The sequence below is a fragment of the Lepisma saccharinum genome, chromosome 4 (genome assembly GCF_977018435.1).
Source record: "Lepisma saccharinum chromosome 4, izLepSacc3.1, whole genome shotgun sequence".
Taxonomy (NCBI): Eukaryota; Metazoa; Arthropoda; class Insecta; order Zygentoma; family Lepismatidae; genus Lepisma; species Lepisma saccharinum.
In genome coordinates this window covers 18,101,717-18,126,777 of record NC_139232.1, presented here as the reverse complement: position 1 = coordinate 18,126,777, position 25,061 = coordinate 18,101,717, and the positions used below count along the sequence as shown (strand labels likewise).

At 40.8% G+C, this 25,061-nt stretch overlaps 1 protein-coding gene across 1 annotated transcript in view; it reads right to left on the bottom strand.

Moving 5' to 3' along the window:
* Positions 1-25,061, bottom strand: part of LOC145986857 (uncharacterized) — a 158,558-nt gene that overhangs the window by 9,623 nt on the left and 123,874 nt on the right. The window contains exon 4 of the mRNA XM_083121329.1: positions 21,554-21,742. Coding sequence (XP_082977455.1) covers positions 21,554-21,742 — 189 coding nt within the window. The remainder of the gene's footprint in view (positions 1-21,553; positions 21,743-25,061) is intronic.

Genomic DNA, 25,061 nt, shown 5'->3' with positions numbered 1-25,061 from the left:
GTCCAGTCCCAATTAGTCTTTCTGTGCATAAAGTGGACTTAAAAAAACAACAATTCAATTCAATTCAATTGAATTATCTTATCAATATTTTTAAATCTGCATGCACCTGCTTAATGTAATAGATTCTACATTTATATTCATTGCGGGCAGAAATGTGCGAGAAAACAATGCATTTTTTTCAGGGAATGCATGAGTCAATAATAATGTATATTTTACGGTATATACTTTTTTATATTGCATTGATTCAATAGTATCCTTATTTCCTAAAGCAAGCGTGAGTTTCTTTGCACACACCACGCAGGCCCTGCTTGACGTAAATCTCAGATGCAGTAACTTCACGGTTGCCTTTTGCCACCACGCTTTGGCTTTAATTCGAGCCCCGGTGGGTGCTTCGTTCGAGATCCTGCAGCAGTTTTACTCGTATCTATGCCTTGAGCATGCCACTTGCAACAGAACCAATAAAATGAAACTTTCTGCACCGGAATGGCGTGAAACTCTATATGCACCAATGATAAGGTGTTTTCAAGAGGCATGTGCCACGTGCAGCATGTCCCTTCGGTCCGAATGTTCCTTTACGATATCATTTCATCATGCCTTACTTTCGGAATTTACAAGAGAGAAGATAGTCCGCATGTTCTTGTGCGGCGGATCTGCTGCACTACAGATTGCTACGACCCTTGGTGTGGACGATTCATGCGTCAGGCGTTGGATTCGGTGTTACGAGGAAGAAGGTGACCAAGGAATGAAGTGAAGACCCAACAAAGGCCGGCCGTGGAAGGCAACCAGGGAAAAAGATGCAGGCATTATTGAGATGAGCGAGGGCAATCCCTTCATGGCTACAACGAAGATTCGCCAAGAGTTGAAACTGGAGTGCCATGCTGCAACAGTTCGGCACCGTCGAGCGGCAAAGAATGAAGCAATGACGCATTTCCATCACGAAGCACGGATCAGTTTTCTTTACAATATTTACCAGCTCCTCAAGAATTTTGGCAGAACGTAATTTTGAGCGACAAAAAAGTATTTTCGTCTGACGAAAATGGTCAGGTTTATGTTTGGAGGCGCAACAAAACTCGCTACGGCCCCGAGAACATTTCTACCCATTCTAGGAGTGGCAGGATATCCGTGGCGGTGTGGGGATGGATCAGTTCGTCTGGAGTAGGTGGATTGGTGGAAGTGTCCTCGAGAATGAATTCGCAGGAATACATCGCAGTGCTGGAAAACCACACGCTTCCCAGCGTGCGAGAGAGACACCTTGAAGATGAGATTTCGCACGTGACTTTCGATCAAGACAACAGCAGCGTCCATACATCGAAAGCGAACACCACCTGGTTTAATCAGCACCCAGGAATTTCAAGAGTAGATTGGCCTGCGAAGTCTCCCAATCGAAAACATTTTCACGTGTTTGATGTTTGGGAGAGTTTAAGGAGAAGACCAAACATCTGCTCGTGGAATCCTTGCCTCGTCGACTAGATGCAGTGCTTGAATCCAACGGCGGGTGGACACAGTATTGAAACCCCGCACGGTTTAACCGATGTTCTTTGCTACATCCCAGAACAAAACTAATTACACACATCTCCATATGCAACTTATGTTTCCAATTCTTTTTTATTGATACCTTGGTGCTCATGGTTACTTTTTCACACACCTGCACCATTATATTATATTCTATAATATTAATATTCACATTATTGACAGATATGATTCACATAAAATTCAAATGCGCAGCACACATGCACCCATCCCTAACACTTAACTATTAGTTACATTACACCTATCACGTTGTCACAGTTCTAAATCAGTGGTGCCCAGGGGGAGGGGCATTATGGCACAGACTGTGATGGAAATTTGACTGAGTAATCAGGGAACAAGTTTAATTACGTTATCAATTAGCCATTGCTGTTATACAAATAGTAATTTGTAGATTGTCAGGGGAATTGTTACGGGTAATAAGTAATATTGGTGGTGGGGGGGCGATATCCAACTCTTACATATTAGGCCTTAGATTGATAGGGAAATTATGGTGGGCGATTAATGAAGTTAGTGGGATTTTCAGGTAGCTGGATTGATAATTATTTTGGGGGCAGGGAATCCCAACTCTTGTGTATTACTATTACGTCTTAGATTGCTTTTTTGGAGGGAGCAATATCAACAGGAAGTCTAAAATTGGCTTGGAAATTTGGTTGGGAAGATTGAGTATTAAATTTGAGGTGGAGGAGAGGTGAATAAAGTTTTGATAAAGTTTTATGTCTTAGATTGTGAAGGGACTCGAACCCGGAACATTCGGTGTCTGGATCGTAAGTCCATCACTAACTGCGCTTGGCCGCAGAGAAGGTTCTCTTTGGTGGCCAAGCGCGTTAAATGGTCCACTTCCGATACCACGAAATTTCCGCGTTCGAGTCACGGCTTCAGTATTGGTATCATGGTGTCAATTTAATCTAATCGTCACTCATCCTCATTAGCCGAAAGTGGCAGAAGAGCGACTTAAAATAACAAAGAGGTACAAAAACAACTTTAACTCTCTAGTAATTTCTGATCAATAGATGCGTATTAGCTTTGATTTTTGACTCTTTAATGATAAGCTTACGATTATTATTGTTAATATGGATTGCCATCCATCAACAGAAGGACGGACCAATCGATCATTTAATTCATGACGTTTTTTTTGGTATTTGTTGTCCCTTCGGATCAGCTTCGAAACATAAGGAAATGATTAGATGTCTGTCTGAAGTTAGTGACAATGGTTCTTTGATTTTCCGTCGCTCTTTCAGCCGGCGCGGGAACCACCTTTATGGCAGTGATCCTCTGTTGCCGCGTTTACCTACGAAGGAACTCGTGGCCAAACAACGAATTAGGTCTACCGCTTGGGCAAGAAGCGGCAACTTCACAAAGCCCTCTTCTCCGAAGCAGCCAGCCGGGAAACAGAATTTTGTCAAAATAACCCTTCTGCTCTGTGAATGAACACCGGTTCTAACAGCGTTTCTATACTTAATTGGACATTATCCATTGTTTTTCTTTTTGATTGACTATATATTCTATCTATATATTTCGAGACATATCAAGAGATCACCTCTTCTCTCATCTTCAGGCGATCAATTTTTGCTATGTCTGTAGTGTGATTGGAACAATGACAGTCCGTGATTTTTTCCAAATCCGGTCCGCTAAGCAACCAGTCTTAGATGCCCATTCGAAATCGACAGCTATAGAGCAAAATATGTTTGAAGTGAAGAGTCTTATTGAATGAGACATAGCTCGACTCACCCTCACATTTGAATTTTTTTAGATAACTTGCTTGCACTTCGTATAGAAAGCACCACGAGACTGAAAATTCACACTATTTGTCATGGCAAATAGACCTTATTCCAGCTTCGCTGAAAGTTCGATGTAGTTGTCAGTCATTAAGTTCAACGCTCTCTGCGCGTGTGTTGTGATGGGTTACCGTGTTCCAATTTTGTTTTAATTCCATTTCATGCTCAAAAAGGCTACCCGAAGTGGGACCTACAGTTGAAAGTGGGATCCGAACCACTAGGCAGTTGTGTCTCCACCAGGAATCGAACCTGGGATTCCGTGATTATAGGGGGTTAACGCGTTCATGGCTTTACAGTTTCGTGAATTCAAGGAAGCCAAGGTGAGAAAAATGTGAAGAACTATCTTCTACACGGAGCTAACTGTGTGTATGTATGTAAAACTTTCTAGCACATCCATTTTCCTACCTTCATTTTATCGTCATTACGTTGAATTTTGCACCAGTGATTTTTCACTACGTTCTAGGTCACGTCACTTTGAGTCGTAAAGTATTGTCTGTAATTCAGTTTTAGTATAGTTTGTAGCCTCTCACCCAAAAAATTTTAAGGTGGGAGAAGGGAGGGGGGAAAATAGTGCGAGTTCAATTGAGAATACGAAAATAGAGCGGAATGATTATATTGCTACAATATCTTCAGGAAAGTAAAGCGTAAAATTGAATTCTGCCTCTGAGTGAGTCCATGATATTGTTTATGTTTGAAGGTAATATATTAAACATGACTATCAGCATAACCGGACGCATATAATGAGATGATTTATTAGTGTTACCAGACTAAAGGTGTGGAGTGCGGCCTGTTGCCTCGTTCATTACGGAATTCCACATGTAAAAATTGATCAGCTCTTATTGCGAGTAACCATTATAGGCTTAGACCAAATTCTGGCGTTTATATTTCAATTCACTTCCTCAACAAATCCTTTCTCGATTGACTAGATTTTAAGCGGAGCGTCATTCAGTTGTTTGTGAGTGTTCTTTTTGCAGAAGCAACAGCAGCTCGCTCGCACACACAGTGCCCCGCCCACTCGACGAGACGCGTGGTCTGTGCAGTGCAGAACAATGACAGTGTTGCCTCTCTAATCGATCTTTGTATTCTCTTTTGCCTGCCACTACACACACATTTCAGACAATTCTTCCCATACAACAAATGGAAAAGCAATCAGGCAACTGTTAAATGGCTCTTTTCTAGATTTTCTATTAACACTTTCCACGGCCAAGATATGTTAACTTGGTTCTGTTTCGTATTTCCACAATTTAGCTTCGTGCAGTAGGGCTTTATATTGCAAGCTAAAAAAAACAACGTAGGCAGGTATTTTAACATTCTAATTTTCATCCGTTTCATGATTGTGTGAAAGAATATGGTGGAAAAATACACTACTTGAGACAATATCACTAATAATAATTGGCCGCCGCTGTGCCCGAGCGTGGTAATCCGTCGGCTTTTGATCTCGCTGCCGAAATTCCCGGGTTCAACTCCCGGCCTGGGTATGATTGTTTATGAGTGTTCCTTCATGAATTTTATCATACACTAATCCTCATCGTTGCGACTAGCCAAAAGTAAAGTAAAAAAAGAGAAAGATATTAGTAATAATAAAAATATGAATCTAGCTCCCCATGGTTCCTTTATGACTGTCCTTTTATCAATTCCATCGAGTCATCGTTCATCCTCATTGTTGCGATTAGCCAATAAATGGTAGAGAAGCTGCGAAAAATAAGATGTAAAATAATAACAGAATTTTCTCCACAGAAGGAAAAATAAATGCTCCAGAAAACATGCAATACAGGAAAAGAGTGTCCTGTAATGTGAGTCTGTAAACCAAATGTAAATCACGAATGAAGAAGTTACGTGAAGGTTTCGTCTTCTACGAAGCAATACAGGCTTGGATGGCGTAGTGGTAGCGTCGACGCCTTGTAATCAAGGGGTCCCGGTGGAGGCACAAAGTGGTTCGGATCCCACTTTAAACTGTAGGTCCAGTCCCGATTAGTCATACTGTTCATTGTGGACTTAAAACACCAAATCAACAGCCAACCAACCAATACGGGGTTGGAAACACTACGGTTATAGGTTTGGAAACACTGCTCCTCTCGGGAACTACTCTACCAGGCGAAACTAGACGATATAAAATACCGGGTTGCATAACCGTAAGGGAGGCGTTTCTTTCGAATTCCTCTGTACATTGCGTTCGAAGTATCCGTATAATAGAGACATCGCCATTGCCAGACAGATCCAGTGTTGCCAGTTGTATTAGAATTATGCTACACCAATTCTGGCTAGATTGTTCTCTTTTAAAAGTATTACTTGCGCGCGTTGTTCTTCTCTTCACTGTCATAAAAAGAAGCTTTTAAAAGCTGTGTTCTCTTGTATCATTTCATGCATATTATGTGTGCTTGTCAACGGTGATGTATGGACATTTAATGAAATTTTTAACGCCGCTGATACATGGACGTCTTCAGGATTTTTTCCAGGAAGGGACAAGCAAGATATTTGTCCAAGGGAGGGAGGCAGAATGAGGCAGAATTTCCCCAAAATAGTATTACTCCCTTTAAAAAAATTCTACAGTTTGAAGTTATCATGTTCCTGCAACGCCCTTGCAATAGTTAATATATATTACTGTGACTGAAATGAAATTATATGCGTGAAATATATACTTTTTGATTGACTTTCATTTCCGGGTGGCGTGGACCCCTCCCTTCCGGACATCCATGCGAATGGAGAAATCATTCCAACCAGTCTCGGTTAATGGAATTATAAGGTGACTAGATTTGTTAAATCAATACACAAGAACAAAAAAGAAAAATCCGTAATTGTTAATTCTATGCATCATAAGCCACGAGAATCATGGAAGATCTATACTGTAATAATGAATTGAAGGAAACCATGCCGAGTTTTTATTTATAGTCTACCTGTTCAAGTAGGAATGGAAAGGTGCACAAAAAGAATTACAAAAATGTATGTAAGAGAAAACCAAGTATTTCGATCAAGTTATTTCTATAATTGTAATAAACAATGACCAATTGTCCTTTCAACTAAGTATAAGTTTCAATTTGTTTTTTCCGGACTATTACCTTTGTCTTGCCTTTAATCGTATATTTCTCATGATCCGTAATTTTAAACAAATTCTAGAGAAGTCGGTAAAAAAAATAGGACACCGAAACTATGGAAAAGAAATATACTGTGATAGAGAAACAAACACAAAGGAAACACCAATGACATTAAGGCGGGTCAAACCAACACCATTTGTCGTTGAGAGCTGAACTCAAATCCACGAACTCGCTGAAATATTCCCATGGAATTCGTTATTCGTCTGATATTGAATACCCAATGATGCTTTCTGTTATTTAATAGACATTTATGAAGTGAATACATTATTAGAACTTTGCCAGATTTCAGAAAACACACACACATACGTAAAAGATATGCATATGAGGTTGTTCATTTGGAAATTGATTTCCTAGTTTTATTTTTATGCTCTTGTGAATAGATGTAAAGGAAAGTAAAGCCTCTTATTGTTAAACAGATTTACAAATGTATATTTGCTTAAGGATTAATTTATCACAATATACACTGCAATTATACATCAACATACGTTGAAACAATGCCTTTTGTTATGAACTTTTGGTGGATTTAAGACTCAACAATACGCTATCGAGAATAGACCTACAGTTTAAATCCTACCTAAAGTGGGATTCGAGCCACTATGTCCCTCCACCGGGTATCGATCCCAGTGCCCCTTCATTACAAGGCGACGTTGTTACCACTATGTTATCGGGGTACAGCGCGCTACTTTTTTTTCAGTTCACATTTATCACTTCTCTCATTATCATCGTCGCGATTAGCCAAAATTCAAAGCTAAGTAACAAAAATAAAATCAAATGCCATCAGTGAGGAAGGCACGTATTGCTCGCAGCCCTGTTTTTCAAAATGAAACCATAAAATTCAGGACATGCCCCTATCCAAGTAGATAATATTACATTTTGTGTTTATCACGGTTATTAAGGTTTATACATCTTGTTTCGACTTATTTGCTGACTACACATTGTTCATAACTGAAAACTTGCTTTCAGTTTGCTGTGTACAATACACAATACAAAAAATATTTATTTTATACGTATACATACGTTTTCTGGCTTTCTAGACTCAGAAAGTTAAATATAGCAACATTCTATTCGTTGTTTTTCCAAAATGTTTTCAATTTTCTTATAACCACCATGCCTATTTCCAGGTTACTGCTTACAAACTTGAAATGTTAGATATGGCAAACAGACATTTTGTAATTTTTGCAGTAGTATACGTATGTAACCATTAAACACCTATTTCAACTTCCTGCCTTTAAAATTGGGAAAAAGAATCGATATGACAACCCTGTATTTCATACTATTTAAATTCCCCGGTTCGGCTGTATAAAAACAGCATTCCGATTTTCGACTTTATACCTTCATAAAAGTAAACCAAATGTGGCAACTTACATTTTTGGTTAAGCCGGTTTTCAACTTTCTAATGTCAGGATTTTTAAAAAGTTAGATATGAAAACTCTGTAGCTATTTCAAATTAAAACGTTTCCTTATTGGCCGACGGTAACATTAATAAGCATGATTCCGATTTTCAACTTCATACATTCAAAAATCGAAAAGTTAAAATTAGCAACCTGAATTTCCAATTACTTTAAACTTTTCCCTTTCGCTACATTCAAAGTATCATACATAACCAGCGTAAAATAAAGTAAGATATGGCAATCATGCACCAGGGAGTATTTTGAATGAACACCTGTCTGCCTTTTATCTTCCTCCATACAAGTTGCTTCGGCTTTCCCCTGCGCGCTCCTGGCCTTTTAGAAGGTCGAATGGATTTTCTGCAGTAGTTTCGCCAGTGTTACTCGAACCAATATTCCGGAATAACTCACTTCTCCCGCGGCGTGGACTGTAACGTCGGGCCGATAGGCCGAAGTGCTTAGCCCGAACCAGAAGTTGAACCGAAATGAGTTTCAGTCGCGATCCCTGGTGGCAGGAAATGAGAGAGTGGTTCCATTCTCTCAACTTATAAAACAACAGGTGGCACACCTGCTATTGAAATATATTGTCCCCAGAAGTAGTAGTAGAGTAGTAAAAGCGATAATGAGAATGTAATAATAATAATAATAATAATAATAATAATAATAATAATAATAATAATAATATGGCTCTCTTCACGAAAACAGTCCAGTGAAGATCGAAGCTTCCCCTTGCCTCCTCCACACCCCTGGCACTCCAGGTTTGCCACACTTCTTCTACGCTTCACAGTTGACACATTGCGCGTTCTACGTCACGGACACTGCCGGCTTGTAACGATTCCATTGAACGTCAATGTATTCATTACAAGCCGGCAGTGTCCGTGACCGTACGTATGCGGTTGATTGTGCCTTCCCTGGTGTATTGTGTAAGGATTATTCCTTGCTTATTGGCAACACTGTAGGTGAGTGACGTAATCTTTTCTGGACTGTTTCCGTGGCGTTAGCTTTAGTAATAATCAGTTTTATAACAACAATAACGTGTAATTTTCAAATTCCGTACAAATTCCACAATCAAAATTACTAATGTACTCGGAACCTTTGATCGTTAATTTTCTGTATACACTCGTATTATCCAGCCTCGGAGCGCTCCGGAGCGGAGTGGGCAAGTTCTTTGAATATCGGTCCTCGCTCCGGAGCGGAGCGTCACAAGGTATCGCTCCGCTCCGGAGCGGAGTGAACCGTTTCCTAAAATTTCGCTCCTCGCTCCGGAGCGGAGCGAGAAACTTTCCAACTTCCTCTGCTCCGATCCGGAGCGGAGCGTGTCAAGGTGGCGCTCCGCTCCGGAGCGGAGTGAACCATTTTCTAAAACTTCGCTCCTCGCTCCGGAGCGGAGCGAGAAATTTTCCGATTCCCGCTGCTCCGCTCCGGAGCGGAGCGGGCTAAGACATCGCTCCGCTCCGGAGCGGAGCGAACCATTTCATAGAATCTCGCTCCTCGCTCCGGAGCGTGGGCAACAGTCGGAGCGTTGATCCGCTCCGCTCCGAAACCCTGATATTTACCACAGACAGCAAACCAGCTTCACCAAAAATTCAATGCACGCAAGAAGTTGAGCCAGTCACCGATAGGAGGCACCAAAAAAGTGCCAGTGGTGCCTCACAGCGGTGACAGTAAGGACTTCTTGCGGTGAGTAAGCTAATTAAGTGAACAAATATTACTGAGAGAGGGTGTAACATATTTACACCCATCGTCTGTAAGTATTACAGCTTGGTCCTTTTTATTTTAACGTAATATCCCCTTACTTCTCCTTTTTTATCTTTCTACTCAGAAATGTTGCAGGTTGCAGCTGGTTTCATAGTGAAGAGGAAGGTCCTTGCGGTATCGCATTTGAATACAATGCTTTGCCTATTAAAATACTTACAATATCTTTCACAAATCGTAAACTCTCTATTTATTCCACTACAGGAATGTCTTTTTTAAATATTTATAAAAAATCAGTTCTTTTCCACAGTTATAGGCCTACATCGTATTTACATCAAGTCATTGCTGCAATAAAGCAACAGTAAATATTTCTCGATATTAGTGTATTTAAAATTGAAAAGGTAGTAACACTGCCTAAAAATGACGCTTATCGTAACGTTTTATATCCTCAAGTTCAAGAATTGTGGCGGAGTGGCTAACACAGCGCACTACGACGCCAAGGGCTCCAGGTTATCTCAGTCTGATAAGAGCGTTGTTTGTGAGTGTCCCTTCAGCAAACTCATCACATCATCAGTCACCCTCATTGTGGTGATTAGACAAAAGTGGCAGAAAAGCCACGCAAAAGATGAAACCTCGCGGATAATTACTAAGTTACTAATTGTGCTTTCTGATTATTTTCGTCACTTCTCGAGGTTACCCGTGCGATGAGGAATAATGAATTAATAAAAAATGTAGAGGAAGATACGGAATTAAACGGCCATATCTTGTGCAACATTCGAACCTAAACCCCGTACCAGCTAACTGTTGCGGTTCGAGCAAAAAGAGAGAGAACTTGACACTACGGTGCAGTTGGCAGTACTGTACAGCCGTGCGCGAGATCCAAATGAATAAATTAGCGGCCAGATAGAACAACATTACATAGACACGACACGTCCTAGCTGCTGACCCTTCTCAACACTTACCACGTATAGAAGCTCGTGCAGCAGGCACGTCAAGAGATGAGAATTGACCAATTGGATTTTCGAAAGCGACACCACCGAGTCTTTTTGAGTCTGCCATCTTTCCTCGGGGCTCCCGATGCGGAGTGAATTCCAAAACAAGGGAACCCATCCGGAAGAACGACCCGGGGGCAGTTCGTGCTCATTGCGATGCATAGCCTACCTTCCCGGGCAGGGGAAAGAATTTGCTCGGCCCCTATACAACCCTCCCTCCGTTCTCATGCACCGTACAGTCAGCGGCAATAAAAATGGGACACTAGATCCTGAAATACTCGTTTCCCTGCGAGGCGTTATGCGTGTTGCCTAACATCACGGCGATAAGTAGATTTAATAGCAAATTTTCAATGGCAACTTCTACCAATTCCCTTGCAGGGAAGCGAGTATCTCAGGATCTAGGCGACCCATCTTATTTGCCGGTGATTGTACACATGGGCTAGGTAACACTTCGTCCGTTTCTACGACGATTGCGAGAATTGGAAACTCTGTACTCGATATTTCTTGTTCTTTTTTCACAGGTATTTGGCTTCTGCCAGGTGGTATTTAAGTAGGGCTGTCGGGTTTGAGCTCCCCGAAATGTCCTCGAATTAGATAAAAAGTTGAATGATTGCCATCACATCACGTGTCAACTTTCGCAAAATACTTTACCTCTTCCCGATGTCGTACTAGTAACGTCGCCGCCAGGAGTCCGGCTTCGATATACATAATGGTACGGATTCTACTTTAAACTGTGGGTCCAGTCTCGATAAGTCTACCTTAGCATATGGTGGGCTTAAAACAAAAACTCAACATGCATCATGGCTGCACAACCCTATTAGGACATGGCCTCCTTGCCATACGGATCTAACCCCTTCCATGTCTAATGCATTTTGGAAGCTGCATTTTTGTATGCTAACGAGGCTATGGCGTCTGGACTTACAGTCTCTGTGGGGTTGTGCATTTATATTTGTGATTGTCCTTTCATGTAATCATTCCTTTGCATAATCCATATGTAAGAATTTTCATTGAATGAATACATAGTGTGAATATCACTATGTACTACTCTAAACGGTAATCATGTGTACTTTACTTTATCCTTCGAACATTTTTATCCTTCCCTCATTCTCCAGAAAACCATTAATAGTAGGCAAGCCCAGGCACTTGGCAATCCAAGCGTATAGCAAAATAGGAAGTATATAATGTGCATAAAAATATTATTATTATTATTATTATTAAAGTAGGGTTACAATTAAGCTTACAATTTTCTTTACATTGATTTTATAACTACAGCTTCTTGCCCTACATGAATTAATATACAGCTATGATATTTGTTTATAATTATACATAAAATGGAATATTTAAAAAATATATAATTGGAAATATAAGAAATAGAATAAAATAAACATTTTTGCAGATACATTATATTAAGGAGGCAATGAGGTAGATGAGACATGGTGTCAGTATTCATAGATTAATGTCCTAATCTGTCGATTACATTTGGTCAAATTTATCTCATTTCTGCAATTTACAGGTAATTCGTTCCACGCATTATTTGCCAGAGATTTCATATAACACGAAATTCGTGTGTATCGTGATACAATAATTCGCCGACATTTGTGAAATGTTGCTTGCTTAAACGCAAAGGAAAAATTGTAATTATATAATAATCTGGGCCTTATTTAAGACTTCTACCTTGTACATTCTCTTGTGAATATTACTACAATGTGATTCTCCAGACATTCCTGTTGACTAAAAGAACAGCTGGCGACATCTATGAGAAATCTGGATAAACACGTTCGGAAGGAATTGAAAGCAGACGTCGAATCGTTGATTCCTTCAAGAATTTCATTTCCTGATTGGTTGAAAATATCAAGAAAATACATTCATCCCTTTCTTCCCTGTTCTTCTTTACGTCGGCCATCCGGAGCCCCACTTTTCTCTTTCCTTCCTTGGCGGCCGCCATTAAATCCAATCGTCGATTCATCCTTATTGAATTACAGAATACTCTTTATTTATCTTCCCCTCTTTCCAGCAGAACCACGGCTGTATTTTCAGAAGGGGAAGAAAAGTGAAGCGTCTTCTTTGCCAGCCTCCGAAGAAAGCAAAATTGCATGAATTTCATGGCGGAGGGAATATTTCGCAAATTGAAATAGCAGGGATGATGGCCTATATCTCACGGCTGTCTGATCGCAAGGAACTTTCGTTTGCCCCTGATCGCTACGTTTTCCTGTTAACAATTAATTACATACAAGCACTGGCGTACGCAGGATTTTCTTTGGGGAGAGGCTGAAATTGTAATGCTGGATAGTACAGCCAACGTGAAAGATAATCGTAGGCAAATTGTCCATAGCTTTCGTATTTTCCATTCTGTGTTCGGAATGCTGCTGATACTAAGCCCATCTCTACGTATTGACGATTTTATTTCAACTCATTACCATCATATTGTGAAAACATACTGAATGAAAGTGGTCATGGACAATTCGCCTCCCATTTCTTTTGCCGTTGGGTGTACATAGCTGCTTTGTCGGAGGGCTCCATACACAATAAGATATCTCATAGAGAACTTTCCACTCTCAAAAATGGTTGGTTGGTAGGTTGATTTGGTGTTTTAAGTCCACTTTATGCACAGTAAGTCTAATCGAGACTGGACATACAATTTAAAGTGGGATCCGAACCACTATGTGTACCCACCGGGTATCGAACCCGGGACCCCTTGATTACAAAGCGATGACGCTACCACTTTGCCATCCGGGAGGCCCTCTCAAAAATGGCAATGAGGCTCTTTTTAAGGGGGGGATTTCCCTGAGTTATTTACTTATTTTATTTGAAAATGTTGACTTTTCTCAAAATTTCGGAGGGAGCTGTAACCCCATCAATCTGCATGCAAGCGCATTGATGCTTGAGCGGGAAATTTCCTCTACTGACCTCCGTGTTTGGCAAGTACCCAGTGGGGGATCCAGAAGTTACCGTTTGAAAGGGGGAATTTCGGTTTGGTACCTCACGTCACCTCACCTCACCGAGAATCAATTCTAAGCTACACTTCCACTGTTTTATTAAAAAATACATGGTACTGTAAACAGGAACTAAGCTGACTTCCATGTTCTAGAGATTGGAGCAGTGTCTTGCGACATAGGGATCCAGAACTGGAATAGATGGTTATTTTTGTATGTCGTTATCATAATTCCTCCAATTTGTCGCGGCAAACTCAATGATCAGATGGGGAGATAAGAGAATAACAGCGGCGGCGCCAAGATTAATCATGTACGGGTGCTGAGGAAATGAAAATTATCGGGTGGAATGTTGAAAATATAGAAAACATGAAACACCGTTAGCCACCACATCGAATATCAAACAACTTTTATTATTATCTACTGTATTATAATATAAACAAAAGCATTTATAACATTGAGCTTAGGCAATTAACGAAAACCTGCCTCCCGATGGCGTAGTGGCAACGTCGTCGCCTTGTAATGAAGGGGTTCTGGGTTTGATACGCGGTGGTGGAACATTGCACAGTGATTCGGGTCGCACATTAAACTGTAGCTCCAGTCCCAATTAGTCTTTCTGTACATAAAGTGGACTTAACCAAACAATCAATTATTGAAAATCTCAAACTGACCACATGAACAAACAATTCTTAACAACAATGTTGACGAAAGAAAGACAACTGCCGCTGATTTTTATAGAGATTGCTACCAGACCAGGACAAGGGAATGATCTACCAATTTGAACGTCAGAACTTTAAAGATTAGATAGAATGAAAACACAAGTGATAATGACATATTTTTATTTTATTTTGAAGAGCAAACAATGGCAATAAGTTTTGAACAATATGTCGTTCAAATGTCCTCTTCTGCTTAGGTGGATGGAATGGATTCTTAATGTCCAATTTTGCAGCACGTTTGCACACATATTGAACGGTTTAGCCTCAATGGTTCGTTCGATGTTCCGTTTCAGGTCACAAACTGTGCGTGGCTTAGTCTCATAGACCTTAGGTTTGACATAACCTCATAGAAAATAATCCATGGGGGTTAGGTCACATGATCTTGGTGGTTGGTTCACATCACCCTTTCTGGACGGAACTCGTGTGTGCAGACGTGCTGGAAAATTGGACATTCAGAATCCATTCCGCCCACCGAAGCAGAGGAGGACATTTGAACAACATATTGTTCAAAATTTAATGCCATTGTTTGCTCTTCAAAATAAATAAAAATGTCGTTATCACTTGTGATTTTCATTCTATCTAATTTTAAAGTTCTGACGTTCAAATTGGTAGACCCTTTACAAAGCAAGATCAATGCTTGCCTGTTATGAGGGACGTTCAAATGAAACCCGGTCAGTGCGTCTAAATGTGCCGTACATGTACGGTGGCACCACGTAACTGCGGGTATTGGTCGAGAGACTGAGGCGTGTGCACCATTCGACGTTGCATAGCGCCAGTGTGGTATCATGTCGAAGAAAAGGTGGTCACACAAGTTATCGTCCAGTACAGAACATGCAGGCGAGTAAGCAGGAACAACGAGGAGTGATTCGTTTTTTGGCGGCGGAAGTTGTTGGAGGCTGTGAAATGTATCGACGGATGAAGGCTGTTGTGTACGGTGAGTACAGTCTGAGTCGTTCAAGTGTTGTGGAATGGCGCAAACGATACCTTAAGGGGCGCGAGTCACTGGAAGACGATGCTCGTCCTGGACAGGCTCATCGTGTCATCACACCGGAAATGATTGCGGAAGTGAATGCTTTATTCTTGGACAACCGCAGAATCACCGTAGACGACATCCATCGGTTACTGGGTATTAGCGTGGGCACCGCCCACAGCATCATGCATCAACACCCGAACTTTCGCAAAATTTGTGCGCAGTGGGTTCCCCACCACCTGACCGCCGAACAGCGGAAAAATCTAATGGGCCTGTCTTTGAGTCATCTGCAACGTTATCATTAGGAGGAATATGGCTTTCTGTCGCGTATTGTCACAGGTGACAAAACATGGTGTCACCATTTTGAACCGGAAAGCAAGCGTCAGAGCAAGCAGTGGAAACATTCGAATTCACCACCTCCAAAAAAAGCAAAGGCCGTGCACACCAGTTCTGGTAAGGTCATGATGTCCTTTTTTTTTTTTTTTTTTTTTTTACCACAAGGGCCCACTGCTTGTCGAGTTCCTGGAACGGGGAACCACCATCAATGCCCAGCGTTATCAAGCCACGTTACAGAACCTTCGACGAGCCATCAAGTCGAAACGCCCAGGCATGTTGTCCAATGGCGTTATCCTCCTGCATGATAATGCCCGCCCACACACGGCCAATGCGGTGAAGACGACAGTGCAGCAGTTTCGGTGGGAAATGCTGGAACATCCACCGTACAGTCCAGACCTTTCCCCGTGTGATTTCCATGTTTTTGGACCTCTCAAACAAGCTATTCGCGGACATCGATTCGCATCGGACGACGAAGTGTGTGAATGGGTCCAGGCCTGGATCCGAGAGCAGCCTACTAGCTTCTTCAAGGATGGTATCGACTGGCTTGTGTCGCAATGGGATAAGTGTTACATTCCTTCAAAGTAATTGCCCCCTCATCTCTACGACCTTCTGTCACACGTATGGAAGGCGTCGTACACCGTCAGCGCGTCCATCTCTGTCGATGTCCCGCAGTGACCGCCCTATAGCACGTATGATGGCTTCGCGCGTGTCGTAGTGCTTCCCACCCAGTGGTTCCTTCATTTTGACAAAACGGTCGTAATCACACGGTCTCATTGGTGAATACGGCGGATGTTCCAGTACCTCCCACTACCAGTTATGCAGGAGCGCCGTCACATTGTTCGCAGTGTGACACTTTGCATTGTCAAGCAGGATGATGGACACCGTGCCGTCGCTTCCTTCTTAATGCGAGACGAAGGTGGTGTTGCAAGAAGGTGCGGAAGTAGGCTGCGTTGACCGTCTGCCTGAGAGACGTTGTTCTTCTTGCCTAAACATATTGTTAGGGCGCTTGCATTCTCGTCCTCTGCTTCAGAGCACTGCTGTTTTTGACTGAATAACATACAATCGCTCCCACTCACTATACTTCCTCGTCTGACATTCCTTTATCAGCCACGAAACGCTTGTGGCGCTGTGACTCACCCCTTTCACGGGACAGCAGTGTTGCCATTACTTTTTATCCAACCCTTGTAATTGGAACAGTGTACGTACAGCGAGGGAGATCAGAGGGCGCGCAGATCGTAGGGACTTTGAGAGAGACTTTACAAACTGCACCCTCTTCCAGTGATGCCAACCCTAGCACAATAATACTTCGTTGGCACCTAGTACAATCTGTGCCTAGCACCCTGTGTTTGCATAGTGAGAAAATCTAGTTTAATTTGTAAACTTGCTTTTCTGGGAGGAAGAAATTCACGGTAAATTCCTTATATTCGCGAGACGGATTTCTTCAAATTTACAGGAGAAATTACTTACCGAATGCAGTTTCTTTATAGTTATGGAAGTTCGGGGAAGTGTTTTCTCGCATCATTCATTGAATTTTGCCGATAAATCATCTATTCTTCGATATAAATGTGTGACCGATGCACGAAAGCTGTTGCATCCATTTCCTTCCAGCCGGATGTTGCCTGTGTGTGATGACGTAATCACGGTCAATGCCGGTCAGTGTTTCCAAACACGTGTTTTTGTAACTGAAGAAGGTACGTTTCCGCAAATTGTTTGTGGGGCTATGTGTCAATGGTTCGTGGGGCTATGTGAGAATGGTTTATTTTTTTTCTAAACCAATTTTTAACTATTCTAACCTAAACGTGACCCAATCTAACCTAACCTTACCGGAAATGGTTCGTGGGGTTATGTATGAATGGTTCGTGGGGCTATGCGTCAATGGTTTGAGGGGCTACGTAGGTATTTTTGGGTGCAGTGTGGTGGAAACACTGCATGCCGAGTGCGGTAGTGAAACTGTGACCGCCATTTTGCGTGTTACCGAAGGCAAAAAGAAACGAAGAAAACTTACTCGATATGTCGCAAATAGAGCTTATTTCCGTGAAATAAGCGAAATGCCACCTTCAACAATGTTTCTCAATGCAGAATACGTAAGTACGAATATTCAAATTAAATGAACTAGCAAATTTCAGCCGTCTTGCGGATATAAGAAATTTACCGAAATTCACTTCAAAGAACAATGTTTTGAGGAATTAAAAATAAAATTATATCCAGGTCTTATTTCCCGTCCAGGCATATGAATACCTCTGATTGGGTGGGGGGGGGGGGGGCAAGAGCCTTCCATCGGAGAAAGAAAAATCTCATTTCATCTCACTGTTTTATTGCGTTAATTTGTATGGAACAGGGGTGTACAGTCCGGCCAAGGAAGACGAAACTACCTGGAAAGGACGATTCCAAACGCGAGAGGGGAAGCAGGGAGAAGCACTCGCCGAACAACCCTGTGGTATTTTGCTTGTGTGGGTTTGCTTGTTGTGTTTATTACAGCTTTCTTTGTTGTGTTTGTGATTTGTGATGGCTCTTACAATTGGCAACAAACCGTTTCGAAGTGGAATGAGGAAAATTGGGACGTTTTGACTCATGTTGCACATTCTATAAAACACCCTCGTTTTACTAGAAAATGTCACAAGCCATTCAGTTACTACATTTATACTTCTAATACTATATACAACAATATTATTGTTATTAAATACTATCCTGATTAATGTTGTGTACATTTGTGCTAATTATAATATTTACTAAGAAGATCAATTTAATTGAATGATCTAAAATAAAGCTACTGCTTTACAAACAAGTTTATCTACTAATGTGACGATATGAATACTTTCCTGATATGTTCTGTTTGCTGATGTAGTACATGACTGGCTTACCTAACTCTTACATAATTCGTAAACATTTCTGCATGTATTTTGGCGGCGATGTTACAACGTTGAAACTTCATTGCTGTTTCTACAGCAGACGATTTTCAAGGAACCCGCTTCCTGTCCAAAGCTCCGTCACCCCTATTTAGCCACTGAACGCGTCCGGTTGGCGCATGCGCACTTCCGTCCATGGCCTCGGCTAAGGCAGCCAGACAGTATAGCCTATAGAGTGTGTCCGGACTCGCCGAAAATCACTGTATTAGAAGAATTCAAACTTCCGTGACATCAACGTTCTTTGCCCCAACCTCCCGATCTCTCTCCCTCTCTGTGGTCCAGAGACAATTTTACACAGAAGCATGGTTTCGTACAGCAGATTCAAAACAACTACACATAATTCATTCATTTTCAACAGTAACTGCGATTAGAAGTGCTATGGGGGTAGGGAAGTTGCCCCCCACACTTTTTGCCCCCGCACTATGACCTCTTAATGCTAAGCCTTGTCTACAAAGAAAAAATAAACTGTTCTTGCCCCCCGCCCCTCCCTCCACACTTTTGTCACCTAATCGCAGCTACTGATTTCCAAAAACACATACAGGAAAAAAGCTAACGAATAAAGTGTGTGGGAGTATTAATATCAAGAAATTTGCCAGAGAACGAAGCTGGATAGTTCAAATTCACAATAAATAATGCACCTTCCTCCCCCTCCGTAGTAAGTTGGAACTTCCGTCGGCTTGAAAATACTTAATTTTTTAAAAAAAAGCATAATATTGTTTGATAAAGGTGATAAGATTCTTCTACACTAAAATTCTTAAGTGAGAGTATTAGGGGAGGGCCAACTGCCCCCTCTTGCCCCCCTTCTCTTCATCCTTTCTTAATTCTCCCCAGTTTACCTCGCGAGGAACATTTCATGCAAGAAATCGGTAGAAAGTTGTGGGCCACAAACAAGTATAACAAATGTTCCTCCGCTTTGTAGTTAATGAATCATCTCAAGCTTTCTTGAATGTTGAACTCAGAAAGTAGATGCATAACTTAAAATTACAATCATCTGAAAAATAATTATAATAATAAATTACTGTTACTAATTAACAATAATAGTAATAACTTATTATTATTGATCCTTTCACATTTTATCAGCATTTAGCATAATTTCACAGATTAAACAGTACTTTTTCTTATCGGGAGGTTGGCAACACTGCTCGCTTCGAAGAAGTCTCAAATCGCTTCGTAAGTTAGGGAAAGAAACCACGTTCCTTGGGAGGAAATTGCATTACGAGGAGACAATGACATCAAGCAGTAGGTTGTTGCCTCGGGTTCTCTTGCCACCCTAGAGTGTGGGGCACATCCACCTGATACCACGTCTCGAAAATGGATTGCTAACAGCCCTAAACCTGGCATCCTAACCTTACAATGTATAGGCATTATTAGAATTCTAACTCTGAAAGTAATGCATGCAGGTTAGGTGGATCATGTTTGGTGCTATCAGCATGTTTCTTTCGCCATGTTACAGTGCCTTGAATAATGTAGTGTGGAAAACGGACGGTTCTGGCCCTTCTGGCAGGTTCCACTCGGAAATGATACCGCTAGAGGCGCTGGTGTCGGTACAAGTGCATGGCATTCGTCTGCTTATAATGGAAGTAAATGGAGTTTTTGCTGCAACGTCGGATTCTTTTCCTTGTAACATTTCTTTGTATCAGAAAATTGTTATGATATTTGGTACAGTAGTCGCGAAAATATTAAAGAAAATTCTGAACCGTCGATCATGACCTGTCCTTGAGTTCTTTTATTAACAATATGGAAGAAAACATAGGTATGGATTCTTACTCGTAACTCATAATATGACAATTGCCGCGAGAATTAATTTTGTGTACGCATTATCCTGAAAGGTTCATTAATATTGTCATTGTCACAAACATTATTTTTATGGAAATTCACACAGACAATACTCGTTGATTTTTCAAAGATCTGCTTTACATCCACTCGCTTGTTGTCTAACTTACCGCCCAAAAACTCGCAAGCGTGAAATATGACACTTTTCGTTTCCCGCTTACTGGAAAAATGTAAACAACGCGTTGGTTGAGTTATACGTATTTTCAACATGTCTCCAATATATGATCGCCACTGTTTTGTGCCTGGTTGTTCTAGTGGATATCGTTCAAGTGAAGAAAAGGGTATTTGTATATTTAGTGTTCCCAAACAAAAAGATAAATTTTATTAGCATACAAAAATAAACTTGTGTACACAATCCAACGTTTGACGTCCAGCCTCACATTGCGATGTTGCTGCTCGTGTTGCGTTGCACATAAAACGTATTTATGTTACTTTTCTGTGTAAATTAATGCCATTTCGTGACTGCAAATCACTCCACGAATATAACTGTTTCCATCAATTCACTTACCACCTTTCAAGACAAACAAATCTACACAATATATTCCAAAAACTAACTAAGCCGCATTACTTTCATAACAAAATTAGCACCTGTACGGATCGCACTGCCATCTATGTTGTCATCGTCTCGGGAACCAGTTTCTTGGATCGTTTTCCACTACGTTATTCAAGGCACTGTAGCCATGTGGTAACAGCTGGATGTGTCCCGCACCAAACCCCATGATGTGATATGATAACTTTTATGGGGGGACCAGCAAGCAGAGCCTTCGTGTTCACAGAAGCAGCTGATAGCACGGGCGAGAGATTTAGAGAAGACAATTTGTGATTTGCAGCATGTAAAATTGTGACATTTCTCTCTCTCTCTCTCTATCTTTTTTTTTGGGGGGGGGAACTCGCCAACTGTAATACAGACTGAGGAAGAAGTAACGAAAAAAAGATTTAAAATGAGCTTCTTAAATATTTCATTTCATATCAAGCTATTTTACTATGGTAAATTAGACCATCGAGTTAGGTAACCAAACTCATTAAATTATACATTGAAAACTAAACTGTATTAATAAGAGGATAAAATGCCTATCCAAAAATTTAGTGATGACATCATTTGTTTCAACAGTCCTATATTACTTTCTTAATGTCTTTTTTTCTTTTAATCTGTAAGTCAACACAATTGAAGATAAAAAAATGCACCTCTTTAAATCTATGTGTGGATGCTTCCATCTATTGTCGTAATGCTAACACAAAATTTCCCTTGTCCTTAATTCTAAAGAAACTTGCGGATATTCTTTTCAGATATTTTTAGTCAGTTTGCACCTCGTTACCACTCGAACGTGAAGGTTCTCACGGCGAGTGCCAAAAGTGGTTAAAGCTATTTAAAGACAGCCCTCGTACTAACCCCTCGCTCCTCCGTTTCCACGATGAGGTGGTTGTTCTGAAGGGTCATGGTGATGATGCTGCCGTTCGCTCCCTTTGACGTGTGGTTCGGCAGCGCTGAGCCAGCATAGTTGATTAGCTGCGATTGTGACGTCACATCATCCAGTTCTTCGGCCGGAGTTACGGAGAACTGAGACTCGCTCGTTTTCAGCTGGAAAGGAACGACATAGGGAAGATCAGAAAATAACATCTTCAAAAGTCGATAACATTACTAACAAATTAACAGTCAAATCCATATAATATACAGGGTATCTATAAAAGAACTCCTGCGTTTTAAACGGTATTAGATAACTCAGGTTAGTTAATTACTTTGAAATCAGTAGCTCATCAAGTTTTATTCACGCCGTTTGGAGTTTATTCCAATAAAGGTTGGCAACGCCGCGCAGCGTTGACCTTGAAGTGGCCGAGCCGAGCCGAACACAATCAGTGTAGTTGAGCGCAACGTCGACGCCACAACAGAAGGCGCAGTGTGTGATATATGGCTTGTAGAAACTGGATCTGTTATTACTGTACAGCGGAACTTTCGACGCGAGTATGGTGGTGTTTAGCGTTCGGACAAAACCATTTGTCAATGGCTTAAGGCGTTTAAAGAAACTGGAAGTGTGGATTGGAAGGAAAGGGCCTATCCCATGGCCTCCAAGAAGTCCGGACCTTAATCCCTTAGACTTTTTCCTATGGGGACATGTGAAGAACATGGTTTATGCGGAGAAAATTCAAGATGTCAACCATCTAAGGCAAAGAATTATCGCATCTGTGGCAACCATCACCCCAGATATGCTGGCCAGGACGTGGCAAGAATTCGATTATCGTTTGGATGTGTGCCGTGCTACAAACGTGGCACACATTGGAATTTACTAAATTGCAAAAAAAACTTGATAACATTACCTTCGGAAATATGGATTTACTTTTTCCTGAGTTTCAGTTCTTAATAAAATATTTAGCTTCAAAACCCAGGAGTTCTATCATAGTTACCCTGTATATAGAAGAATATAGATATTAAGTACAGCTGATCCGATGACGATTCCGATGTATTGGTATCGGTTGGAATTCATCTACCGATACCTGCCGATTCATTTCAGGCATCTTTTTCACGGGGTCCGCAAAAATGTTGTGCAACACTTTAGCGGAGTCTAATTATCCTAGATATTATGCAAAATTCAAACTTTCTTTTAATTTTGCACGAAGATTAGTATTTTGTGATTACATAACATCTACTTTAAAATTCTGATGTAATTCTTGAATATTCTAAACCAAATTTCTTGATAAATTGATGCATATAACTGGAGAAGAATATTTACACACCAATATTGACTAATATTTTGAACAAATTTTAATTATTGAAATTTTCAAGCATTGGTATCGGCTCAGCACTAATATTAAGATAAAGAATATTCGAAAGAAAACTATTTTGATTGATTGGTTCATCTTACATCGCTTTTCTACCACCTTTGGCTAATCGCGAAGATGAAAATGAGTAACGATATGATGAAATTGAAAAAGGGATATCCATGCCCAAACCGGGATTCGAACCCGGGACCTCTGGCGTTGTAGTGCGGTGTGCTAACCACACTGCCAAGGAGGCCGGCTGAAGTAGTACACTAGAGAAATGAACATAACATAAAATAATAATTAGCATAGGGCCGGCATTAGGTGGGTGCGGGGCCTGGGGCATACAATAATCAAGGGCTTATAGCCAAAAATTTTCCGAGTTTTGAAAAAAATAATATATTTTTGTCCCTTAATTTGAAGTACAGATGTCCTACATAATCACTCTATAAAGATTATTACAATGAATGTATATATTTTGTATTATTATCTGAGAGCAATAACTAACACATTACAATAAGTGAGCAATGTTGAGGTTTAAAACCAAGAATTATGGTAAGCTAATAAAAATTTGTAAATTAGTGTTTTTATTTAATTTTCGATGGGCAACTGGTGCGATGTTCATTATGTTTAATTGCAAAACTGAATGCGTTAAATATCAAACTATTAGTTGTCAATCATTGATACATTTTATTAATATCTAACCATATTCATAATTCTCTTTTGTAATTTTTAATCATATCCAATGTCAATCATAATTATATTTTGTTTATGTTCCATTGAATTAGTCGTTAGGCCGTCTGACTAGCATGCGAGAGATCCGGGTTCGATAATCGGCGGGGGAGAAACGGGACTTTTTCCACCTGTTCAAGCGGCTCCGGCGCCCACCCGCCGTCTTGTAAAGTGGGTAACTGGAGGAGAAACTCTGTGGGGTAAAGGCAGCGAGGAGCGTGGTGCTGGTCACATCACTCCACCTTCGGCCGTGATCAAGAAAGTGTGGAGCCCTGAATCCACACACCCTATACGTCTTCATGGCGTGGTGCCAAGCACAGGGGAGCACTTTACTTTTGCTTTACTTTTCATTGAATTTTGACTGTAGTGAATTTACACTGTTCTACACAAATACACTTCGTGATTTCATTTTATAATTAAACAAATAACTACGTATTTTTGATTGAAATATCTGAAGACAATTTTTATGTACACCCTGTCCCAGCTAACTGTGTAGCAGGGCTTCGCATAGCGGGAGAGGAGGAGGAGGGAAATCGAGTGGCGAAAGCACAGCGTTGCCAACCGTGCGATTCTGACCGTACATGTACGGAAATTTCATGGCATGTACATACGTACGGTCCAGACCTTGGTCCGCACGCTAAATGCACAGCTTGTCAAAATTTGCACTTGCTGTCTTATCCCTAATATTTCCATAAGGAATTCTTAAACCAATCGTACGGACCTGGAGACAAAAATACGGCCCGTTTGCCATGTGCGTTCGGTATTGTGGCTTTCAAAAGTTTTCGCTCGGTCTACAGTTAGCTGGTACGGAGTTTGTTAGCCTTCTTTGATATGATTGAATATGATTTCAGTAATTTTGAACGTGTTTAGAATGTCAAAACAATCCATGAAGTCAGGCAAATGAGATTTAGTTGCTTAATTGGAAGCAGAAGCGTCCCATAAACTCATAACAAACTGTACACAAACAATTATTGTTATTTAGGCGAGGGCTCCCTGAAGCGCGAATGTCCGAGTTGCACCATAGAAGGGGCGGATCCAGGATTCAGTTTTGGGAGGGGAACCAATTTCCAAAAGTGTACACATAAATACTAATGAAGATTACAGTACTGCTTTAAATTAAACTTTACCATGGTGAAACAAGTCTTTCATACTTTAATATTTCTTTAAAAACCAATTCCAGTCATCTGTACATGCGGCCAAGTTATTAAGAACAAATATATTTAAAAATTACATTGTAAAAAAAAACAATATATTAAAAATAGCGTATTTCTCGAGAACACAGAAACGCACAAGTTACAGAAGTAGTTTCATATTATAAACAGTCTGTTTTACTTCATTTCTTAATTCTTTTTGCTTTATAATTAGTTTAATGTAGCACCTGAGTCCTTTTCAGTAACATGCATGATACATGA